The sequence below is a fragment of the Mercenaria mercenaria genome, chromosome 13, assembly GCF_021730395.1.
Source record: "Mercenaria mercenaria strain notata chromosome 13, MADL_Memer_1, whole genome shotgun sequence".
Taxonomy (NCBI): Eukaryota; Metazoa; Mollusca; class Bivalvia; order Venerida; family Veneridae; genus Mercenaria; species Mercenaria mercenaria.
In genome coordinates this window covers 53,628,025-53,639,484 of record NC_069373.1, presented here as the reverse complement: position 1 = coordinate 53,639,484, position 11,460 = coordinate 53,628,025, and the positions used below count along the sequence as shown (strand labels likewise).

General features: G+C 33.4%; 1 protein-coding gene across 1 annotated transcript; it reads left to right on the top strand.

Annotated features, from left to right (window-relative positions):
• The first annotated feature begins 5,032 nt into the window (after positions 1-5,032).
• On the top strand, positions 5,033-10,569 carry LOC123529270 (uncharacterized). Its single transcript, XM_045309528.2, has 3 exons — positions 5,033-5,468; positions 6,247-6,441; positions 7,360-10,569. The coding sequence occupies exons 1-3, from the start codon at positions 5,058-5,060 to the stop codon at positions 7,789-7,791; spliced, it is 1,038 nt and encodes a 345-aa protein (XP_045165463.2). The 5' UTR covers positions 5,033-5,057; the 3' UTR covers positions 7,792-10,569.
• The last annotated feature ends 891 nt before the right edge of the window (positions 10,570-11,460 follow it).

Sequence of the window (11,460 nt, the reverse complement as noted above, 5' to 3'; positions counted from 1 at the left end):
CTGAAATCTAAAAACAAAGGACTTGACGGTATAAGAACATTTATAACTTGTGACATCTAAATAATCTAGATGAAAAGTAACAAAAAATATATAAATCTTTAAATTTGCCAACGGTTATATATAGTACTTAACATGATCAAAACATATGCCAATATGTCTGGTCTGCTTATATGTATTGAGGTTTAATGTTACTGACAGAAATAGTAAAATAGTATGAAACTAGACATCATACTCTCCTCAAGCTCAAATCCGAATGCCTGCAATGTCATAACTGCGTACTGAAGTCACAGAAGATATCCTTTAACGAACAGCCTTGCCCGTGTTGGAAACAACGTATGATAAGGACAAGGGCGAGTGCTGCAGTAGAACAATCGATTTGATTTTTTCATAAGCCAGCTGGATTGCTTGTTACATGCTGCATTTAACTCCGAACGTGGTTCGAACACCCAACCGAGAGGGACAAGTGATCCGTACCTTATGACAAAAATTTGTCGACCGCAACGGCCTACTTAAAATGCATTATATTTAATATTTTCATAAATATATTACTACTTTTTTTTTAATTAAGTTCCTGAAAACTTAAACAGCTTCAAACAACTTCAAAACCAAGTCAAATGTGATTTTACCTTTAACTTGTCTTTTAATTTTTACCTTTTATTCATTTTGCCTGGTGTATCCCCCGAATGTTCGAGGATCGCTTACCAACTGAAATACTTAATGGTTACAATACATTAAAACGAATTAGTAATATGGAGCATTATCACAATTAATCAGAGCAGTAATTGGTCATCATCATCATCATCATCATCATCATCGCTATTTTTGTTATATCGTCATCAGAATATTATCGATCACCATCATCATCATTACCATCATCGACGTCACCATCGTCATTATTAAGAGGTTAATATACGGCTTGATTGTGCCTTCTTGCCATAATGGCACGTCTAGTGTCATATTTGCGCGAGGGTTTTAGCCCGAGGGCCATTATGAAACTAGGTGTGCCATTATGGCTAGAAGGCACAACCAGCCGTTTTTTGACCTTTTTATTATATACCTTCGCTTCATTTTTATCTTGGTATTTTCATTTTACATATTTTTTCTACAAACTTACAGGGCCTAAGCATCATTTGTATTGATTTTTTCATCAACAGTGCCATCAGTATTTGGCAATCGATCTGAAAATGATTCAGCACCCTTTCGCCCGCCATAATCACGTTGCTAGATGACGTCAACGTCAGAACGCGCTGACGTTCCGGTTACACCGAGGCCATTATGATTAAGGCGGGTGAGGCGCACTGCGCCATTATGGATTTGTCAATAGAGGCCGTAATGGCCGTTTTAAATGGCTTTTCTGTTACTATTTATAGTAACGTTATAATAACGCACCATAATGTACCAACATGATATCATATCATTATCATTTCGTAATATCACAATCATTGTCATCATCTTCATACAATCATCATCATCAACATATCAGATATTCATTATACCATATCATCATCATAATCAAAATCATATCAACATGTAATATCAGATCATCATATTCTCATAAATCTGCATTTGTTATAATCGTGTAAAATAAAGCTGTAGAGAAAAAAATAAGATGATTTCATTCCGCAGAAGAATACAAATAAATGAAATGTAAATCTTTTTTTTAATTATTTTTTTTTTTGTTCGAGAGATGACTTCAACTATGTGTATACTTCTAACATTCGTAGAATGTTTAAAACCATTTTTATAGTGTAAAACATTCCTTGATCAGTACAAATTAAAAGGTAAAACATGATAAAAAAAATCTGTATTGTACCTTTTAAATTCCGTATTGTACCTTCCGTATTGTATGCTGCCGGACTACTTTCATTGATATGCATGCATGACCTGGCACAGTTCTATAAATAGCGTACATAAAAACTTCATTTCGTTCCAATTTAATATCGATAAACATTGAAGATTTCGCTCAATAACAAAACAACAAACAAAAAGTCAATGGTATATAATAAAAGGGTCATTAAAACAGTAACTAGATCTGGGACTTTGTATTCGGCTCTCGTAGATTTTGCAAGGTCGGATCACACTCGGCGCTTGCGCACCTCGTGAGATCTAATCTGGTAAAATCCACTCGAGCCGAATACAGCATCCCAGATCGAGCTACTGATATAATAATCCCTATTGTATCACAGTTATAAAAATGTTATAATTAAACAAATTACATCTATAAAGTGATGATAGAGCATTTCAATACACGAATTAGTACGTTATAAGAACATGGCAATACAATTCTGGCGCTATCAAGGCATGAGTTCAATGGTGATTTCAAGTAAATATTTCGCTAAATATGAAGGTTTTATTTCCTAAAGAACTAGGGTTCCCTTAAGTATCTTTGACTGAAACCGTATAGAAAATGCCCCCCCCCCCCCCCCCCACCCCCTCATTTGTTCCATTAGGTCTTGGTCTATACGTCTAATGTAAATATTTTGAATCAGTCTGTGACATAATTTACAAAAGCACTTCAAAATTGAATTTTCTTCTAAGTAGTCTAGACGGATACTCTATTACTCGTATGTAATGAAAATCTCACTTAAATTTATATTCTTTGTATAGGATAATGACCGATGTCAGATCAAATTTGTCTGTCTTCATTCCATATTCAAATAAAAGACAAGCAAGGTTCCTGTCATATCAGTACAAAAAGTGCAAACTCGGACACAAGCGTTACAAAAGGATCATATTTGTATTCCATTGATCAACCAGTTTTCTACACATGTTATGAAATAATTTGACCACACAAGCCTTTTTTGTGGGCAAACTACAACACACAAGTTACAGAATGCCTGGTTTTCAATAACTTGTTCTGTCTGTATACATGATGCAGTTTGTGTAAATAAAACTGGTTATCAAGAGATTATCACGTCAAATTGTTTCTAAAAGGGTCTCTGGCGATTTTATGCAAAACATTGTATTTTCGAGAAACTTGGAAAGAATGCGAAGATGCGGTCTCCTAATTTATTCGCTTCCTTATTGTCCTTTTACTTTTCTGAATTGTATTTCCATCAAATCAAGTTACTTTCCAAATGGATGATGGTAATACGATATTCATTTGGATCCATTAATACTCGAATTTAGTTACCAGATTTGCATGAGTCATTATAGAGCCACCCTCACTTAGATGTTTGTTATTAGGAATAATTTAAACACCATTAATCCTGAAGATGTCCCCTCCATAAAACCTCGAGCTGGCACGAGTTTACTCTTCCTGATTGAAGGTTAGAAACAAATATGCAAATAGACATAGCAGGAGGAAATGTAAATAGGCAAGATCATCGTTACTAAGAGAAGTGGGTGGTTCAACGGCATCTTATACTTTGTGCTGAACTACACGTTGTATCGAACTCTCGCGATCGGGTTCACTTTTAAAGGCACTCACATCCAGATCGTACGACAACAAAAAAGGACTGTTTTTAGATATCAGAAAATTATTGTTATATATAAGAGTGCCTTGAAACTGACAGATTTTAAATTGTGGAAACACATAAGAATTAGATTTTTTTACTATCTTTTCCATTCAAAATTGAATAACGTTTGTAACGGGGTACCGCAGGTGAACTGTATTTATATAAACCTTTATGTTTAAAAGTACGTATTCCTCCATGGTGTATTAGTCAAGACCGTAGCCGCGGCGACCAGGGTTCGATTCCTGACTCCGGCGTGTATTTTGTTTTCTTGATTGTAGCATTTTTATGATAGCTTACTATTTTTTCTTGTTCTTGATTTTGGCATTTTTATGGTTGCTTACTAACTAAAAAAATGATATGACCAAACAAAAGTTCATCTTTCAGCCAATATCTGTCGGTCTTATAACGTTTTCAATAGTTTTCTTCGTATAATATATATAAATGTATATGAACTCTAAGCCACAAGCGCCATAATATACGCTGTGCAGTTCCTGGTCAATAAACCAATTTGTAAATAATTAACTCATACAGAAGGTAATGTATATATAGAGAGTATTTGTGTATTTCAAATTAATGTAAGATCTTCCATCGAGTCATTTTTAAAACTATCTGCTATATTTCACATGTGTCATAGCCACTGTAGCTCGTGGCATTTTCATTTCAGTGCTCTTTTGCCCAGGTCAAAGGGAAGCAACTATTGACTAATAACTTGAGATTAGTTGATTGCATTAAATGTTCTTAAAGCACTCTTCCAAACTATTGACACTTAAAATTTATGGATCAATGTGCAGCCATATATTAACATCTGTTTTTAAATAATGCTCATGTAGATCCATTTTCTAAGAATTAACTTTCATTATATAGATTAAAACATTAGTATTAACACACTTCGAATAAGGGTAACCTAAGTATTAAAACAATCTACGGTTCCAAAGTTGATGGAGAACGAAGTCCTTCACTGGCATAAAGTCTGTAAAGATTCTGAAAAACAGGATCGACTGTTACTAAAACAAGTAAGAGCAGCGCAGATGGTTGATATTCAAATCGCGATCCTGCAAAAAAATGTCGACATACCATGCTGAAAGTATATATTTCGCTCTGAAACGTATCTTACCAGTAAAAGTGCTTTTGGTAAAACGTGTTTTCGGTACTGTGTAAGATAATTAACAATGCTTGGTTTGTTATACACGCAATGTAAACACATAACCTCTCCTTTACAGCTAAACATGATTTAAGAGGCAACCTGTATTTAGCAGTCACTTACCTTTTAAGCAGTCAGTCAGCTTACTTCCCTTTTTTCGTTATTATTTCAACCTGACTTAAGCAACAACCTGGCTTTAGCAGGTAACTGTGTCTCTCCCTTGGATGGCATGTTAATATGAGTTTGACTGTATCTCAATATACTTTATATCACGGTATGATATTCGTAGTTAAAAAAAGTTATGATAATTTCAACATGTTCAAGTATCAAGTTTTAATCAAGATGTAGATTGGAGGGATTAGACCTAATCTGTCTACTCACAATTATGTTTGCATGTGAACTATACTGGTTTGAAAGTAACGAAATAATTGTGTATTTTTTCCTCCAAGGACATCGTAATGCCTGCACTGACTTTGAAAAAGTTTAGTTTGTATATCTTTATTTTTGTTCTTATGTGTGCCGGATTATTTTTATTGATCCCGTCTTTCAAGAGAGATAAAGGGAAATTTGTGTATTTTAAGCCACGTGACAAACAAACAACATGTAGCTGCAACGTTATTAAAGACAATAAACATATAGACAAGTCAAAGAGCATAAGTAAACCATTTACAAAAGATGTTATTTTTGAAAAAGAGATAATAAAGCTAAATAAGAAACGGGTCGGTGCTGATGACCGTCGTCTAGTGGAATTGATTCGGGACTATTATCTCGTAGCCCCGTCCAACTTACCGTATCGTCTAAATTCTCCAGGCGCCTTGGACAATTCAAGAGGCCAAGCACCATTTATAGACAGCAGACTACATTACAAAGTAAGTTAAGTATGATATATGTATGTTCCCTAAATGTCGTATGTGCTGATAACAGTGTGTTTATCAGTTTTTATTTGATAGTACCTAGTTTATCACACAGTTGAAAAGTAATTAATATTTTCTGATAATAAGTTGTCCCCTTGAATTTGTTTACCTACACTATTTAATGAATGTGCTATTTATTATAGTACCTTTACTAACGTTCATTATGAAAAATATTCATAAAAAATCATTTAGACAACAAGAAAATGTCTTTTAACAATAGAACTGCAAGCTGGAAAAAAAATGAATGAGTATCAAGGTATATGGAAAGTCTCTATCAGTAAACCATATGAGAGACTTTTTAGAACAATGTCAGGAAACTTCTTTTATATCATTAATTTTAAAAACATCATATGCCCATCTTTCACTAGGATATTTTATTGTTTTATATTTATTTCAACTGTTGCATATCCTCATTTCATATAGTATAATTTTCAAGGATTTCATTGTTTCTTCAGTCAACGAGATTAAACTTAAAAAGAAAAAAAAACATTTCATCTTTTAATATTGAAACCAGCGAAATTCCCACAAAATAGCCGTTTTGGCAAAAACACGAAATTTGATGCCCATGAAATGATAACACAGTGTCACAGATTTGATAAATTTTTGGAAAATTTCATTTTACCTGAGAAACTGTGAACTATTCGCTTAAATATTTCATTCAAACATCTCCCTTTGAAAAACAAATTCACTAAAATCACGTGTAGCTTCACATTAGAATTGCCTGTTCCAACAGGAAAAAGGGTTTTACGTTGAAAGTGGTGCCTATGACGGCGAGTCATTGTCAAACACATTGATGTTCGAACGCATGAGAAACTGGGATGGTATACTGATAGAGCCAAATCCTGCTGCATTCGCGAAGCTGATGAAGAAGAATAGAAGATCTTATGCAGTAAATGCTTGCCTTAGCACCGAACCTTATCCGTCAAAGGTTAGTTACACTGTGACTGGTTAACCAAAATACGGGCTCCCACAACCCAAGTATACAACACATTCCATATGAGCATATTTTTTTTTCATTTATAACCATAAAACACCCAATATCATCGTTTTTGTTCGTGTTGATTAAATACAGCTGGAGAACGAGCGTTAAACGTGCCATAAATGGGAAGTGCGTTCGTTTTACTTAAACATCAACAAAGCTTTAAATCTGTATTGAAACATATGTTTAAATAGATGTTATGCATAATAGCATGAAAATATTTTCATTACTGCACGCTAGAACCACGAATCAATATCAATCAATATTAATCAATATTCAAATCTTTGATATAGATTAGAGAAAACAACTAACAAAGAACAAATAGCTTTTTGCATTTTCATTTTGTAAGTGTTACGTGTTGCAATTATCTTTGTGGCTGATTTGTGCCATTTCGGCTTTTCGCACCGCGCCCCCGGCATTCCAGCTACTAAATCTCGACTTTTCATCCCGCGACTCCGCTAACTATCGTGTTTCTGCTCCGCATCCCCGCTAAAATAGCGAGTTTTTGCCCTGCGTCCCCGCCATTTTAACCATCTTAATCCTCGTGTTTTCGCTCGGCGAGGTCGCGGGGCGAAAAGTCGAAATGGCACATATTAGCCACAATGATAATTGTATCACGTAACACTTACAAAACGAAAATGCAAAAAGTCGCGCTGTAAAAAGTCGAAATTAGAGAAATTAAACGGTGCGGAATACACTCCAAATCTACATCCGTACGTCGTGGAGTTGCTAATTGTAATTGCTAAATGTAACTGTTGCAACTTTTTACTGTGTAAGAAAGTATTGCAGATAACCGTTCAATATATTGCATTTTTAATTTATAAATACTCCTTTTTCACATTAACAATCTGTATTTATATTTTGCAGAAAATGATAACGGACGATTTCTTGCAGGCAAGAACGTTTCCTCAAAAGTCATCAAAGAAGCGCAAAACAAACAAAAAGTCATTTTTAGTCCAGTGTTTTCCATTGTATTCCATACTTTTGGCACTAAACTATACAACAATTGATTATCTGAGCCTTGATGTGGAAGGAGACGAGCGTGGAGTTCTTGAGACTATTCCTTGGGATAAAGTGAACATAGATATAATGTCCGTAGAATATGATAAATGGCCCGGTGGCTCACGGTTACTGTGCAAATACATGAATAACAAAGGTTACGAGTGTTTGGTGACAATGTCTGGAAAATTTATATCGGATGTGATATTGAAAAAGAAATCAGCTAGAAAAAGAGGACTTCGAAATGCGGCTTCAAATAACAGACACAAGAACGGTTCAATTAGTGCGATAAATAAATGAATTAATGAGATTTGTTTCTTCCGATGTATTTTTGTAACGTAAGGCAATATATGGTGATGAAATGCAACTATAATATTTGGCTTGACTTAACGACTTACCGTAAAATATAAAGAGTTTTCAGTTTCAGTTTATTGGCAATCAGCAATACATTTGCCTTTGGCCATTTACAAATATAAAAACTTATGGCAAAGACAATCATACACGAGAAAGTGAACATATATACAAAAGACAAAGAACAAAACACTCATAATAATTGTATTCGATCAGAAGACAAGTAGATTTTCAAGAGTGTTCTTTCTTACATTTAATGCTTCTTTAATATATCTTGCAAGACTATATATATATCTTTTACTACTGGATGACATTAGTGCATGAAACTTTTGCACAGTAGGCCATGAGCATCGGCCTAGGTATTTGGATCTTATGCAACTAAAATGTGAACAACGTAATATGAAATGGTATTCTGACTCGATGACATTTTGATTGCATAATTTACGTAATCTATTATTCCTTTCTACATTAACATATCTTCCTAGCTTTATCTCTAAATTATGTGAACATAATCTTAAACTAGTCATTTGTTTCCTTAGGTTGTCATTTGATATGACAGCTAAATACTTTTCAAAACAAAATGCAGTTTTATATTTACAATAACTATCTAATTTTGAAATGGCATTTACATTAACACTCCACTCTTGGACAAATTGATTCCTTATTCTTGTTTTTAACAAATTATAATAATTTACATTGGTATCAAAGAATAATCTGTTATTCGAATATCCGAGGTGTTCTATGATAGAATTCGTTCTGCTAGCCCAACACTCAGTATAAACATTATTACATAAATCATTATACATGTGATAAATAGGTAATTCGTTAATTTTCATAATTTTTTACCAGAACTTAACAGCTCTTTCCTTACAAATAACTGATAAAGGCATGCGTCCAAGTTCGCCATATACAGCATAGGTAGGGGTTTGCCTTTTAACGCCCAGTATATATTTACAAAAACGAATGTGTAATTTATATACCTCTTTGTAATTATAAACACCCCATACTTCGCATCCATATGTGAAAATAGGAACAATCATAGAATCAAATAAAGATAACTTTGTTCTAATATCAAGACTAACATTATCAAAAACATTTAACAGATTATTATATGCTCTAAGGGCTTGATCATGTAGTGCTTTAACAGAATTTGCCATGCCACCAGTGTACATGTAGATGAATTTCTCACATATTTTCGTTTTACTAACATTGATTTTTAAGCCCCATTTTACAGAGTAATGATGTATAGCATCTATTTGTGACTGCAGACTATTTTGATCAGTAGTGAACAATACTATGTCATCAGTAAATAAGATCATGTACATAGACAATAGTTCAAAATCTTATTCAGTTAATGCATCAAAATTCATATTTTCAGCAATATCATTTATAAAGAGTATAAAGAGCAAGGGAGATGAGGGCTCACCCTGTTTCATACCGATAGTTGCATTGAAGAAGTCAGAAATACTCATATTACTTGACATTTTTACACAGGCTTGAACATTACAATATATACATTTTAGCATGTTAGTCATTTTACAGCTTATGCTTGATTGTACTAACTTAGTCCATAAAGCATCTCTATTAACTGTATCAAATTAAAGCCCTCTGGTAATCAATAAAAATGCACCATAATAGACTTTTTGGATAAAAACTTTAGTATAACAGCATGTAATAAGAAAATAGCATCTGCTGTAAAACGCCCATCACGGAAACCATATTAAAAATCATTAAATACATTTTCTTGTTCACTCCAGTTATTGATACGATTTCTTAACACTAACGAAAATATTTTTCCAATAACATTTATTAATGTGATACCTCTATAATCCGAAGGTATATCCTTATCACCCTTCTTATATATTGGAACAATAACCGCCTCAGACCATGCCTCAGGGTATACACGGTTATCATAAATGTAATTAAAAATGGTACATAAATAAGGGGATACAACATTATTTGCATCAATAAAGAAATCAGAAACATTACTATCATAGTCATAGCTTTTATATCTCTTAAGAGAACATGTTGTTTTTTAACTTCTTCTAAAGAAATGGCTCTATCAAGATATTCCACATTTACAGCTTCATCACGTTCTGAATGAAATTGATTATTCATGAACTGATTTTGAGTATCATTTGATATATTTTGAAAATGATTTTTAAACTCATCAAGGCTAACATTAGAATTGAAACCATTAGCAGATCTAAAAAAATTATACATTTCCAAAACTTGCGAGTAATATTTTATTTTCTGAGATAGTTGCTTATCTTTAAAAAGTACATGTTGGTGGTTAATCATTTAAAAAGGCTAGATTTTTTTCAAAATACATGTAAATACTTCACTAGACTGACGGTTTAAAGTGCACTGAATAACTACATATTATTATTAATGTTATTCCTTTATCTCAAAATAAATCATTATCACTTGTAATGGTATAGAAACTATGTATGTGCGTTTCACATTCACGCCGAAACCATCACTTGGACACGTGCATTCTTGACAGTTTGATGTATGAGCACGAACCAACAATTTAAAGGTATACTTTACTCCAATCTTACTACATTATAGTTCATGTGAACATAAACTTTTTAAGTTAATCCGTATGGTATGAAAAGAGCTATGCAGTAGGTTTGAAACATACAGACTTAATACATACATAGCTAAATAAAGTATAAATCTGTACTACCAATAAAAACTGGAAGTTCTTTTATGAAATATATGTTACTGGCTGGCACTTCATACAAATATACACAGTTATCCTCTTATATAGTAGTGATACATTTGATGAGGATTTGCTACACTCGAAGTAAATATCTAAAGACAAAACACTTTAGAGAAAGGTGGACATTGCATATCTTTAAACAGTACGACAAATGTTAATGGTCTGGGTCAGGTACGAATCCGTATATAGGATCGTAGATGTTGCATAATATTCTAATATTTTGTATTATACTGTAAAACAGGTATTATAAGATAATATTTCTTGGGTAGCCTTTCTTGGATTCCTTTAAATCTGTGTCTTCTATGCAGAAATCTGGTTGTGACGGCAACCATACGAAAAAAATCAAGACTTAAAAACTTTTAAATCGGTATCACTTAAATTATGTTAGATATCTACATGAAAAAAACTAGCCAGAAATAATACTGACAACAGCACAAAGTTCAGCTGGATAAGAGTTTAACAATTACCAGTGTTTTTATTTAACATTCTAACACGGCTTGTTCCATTTTCAAAGAAGGTTGAAATGAAAAACATTCTAACACGACTTGATTCATTTTCCTATTAAACAAAGACGGCTGAAAATTGTGTGTTATTTTACGGGGTAAGTTGTGGCATTTTACAATTTCTGCATGGTTTATGGTGGGAGATACACATTTTTGTGAAAAACAATCTCTAGTTTTAATGTGAAATCTGTTAAGCATCATTTAGAGGGGAAGACTTTTACGACTCAAACTTGTTGCCCCTCATGAGGAAGAATTGACCTCATGACCGATATTGCAGAAAATCGATATCAGGGGAGACAACAGCTATTTGGTATTGGTAACAGGTGACCGGTATTGCGATGTCGATATCTACTGCCTCCGGGTATTGTCACCTGGATGTTTATTTCAATA

Excerpts from the sequence above, each read along its gene's own strand:
- LOC123529270 (XM_045309528.2), top strand. The coding sequence starts at position 5,058 with ATGCCTGCACTGACTTTGAAAAAGTTTAGTTTGTATATCTTTATTTTT. Across the intron at positions 5,469-6,246 it reads ACAGCAGACTACATTACAAA|GAAAAAGGGTTTTACGTTGA; the intron begins GTAAGTTAAGTA and ends CTGTTCCAACAG. Across the intron at positions 6,442-7,359 it reads CCGAACCTTATCCGTCAAAG|AAAATGATAACGGACGATTT; the intron begins GTTAGTTACACT and ends TATATTTTGCAG.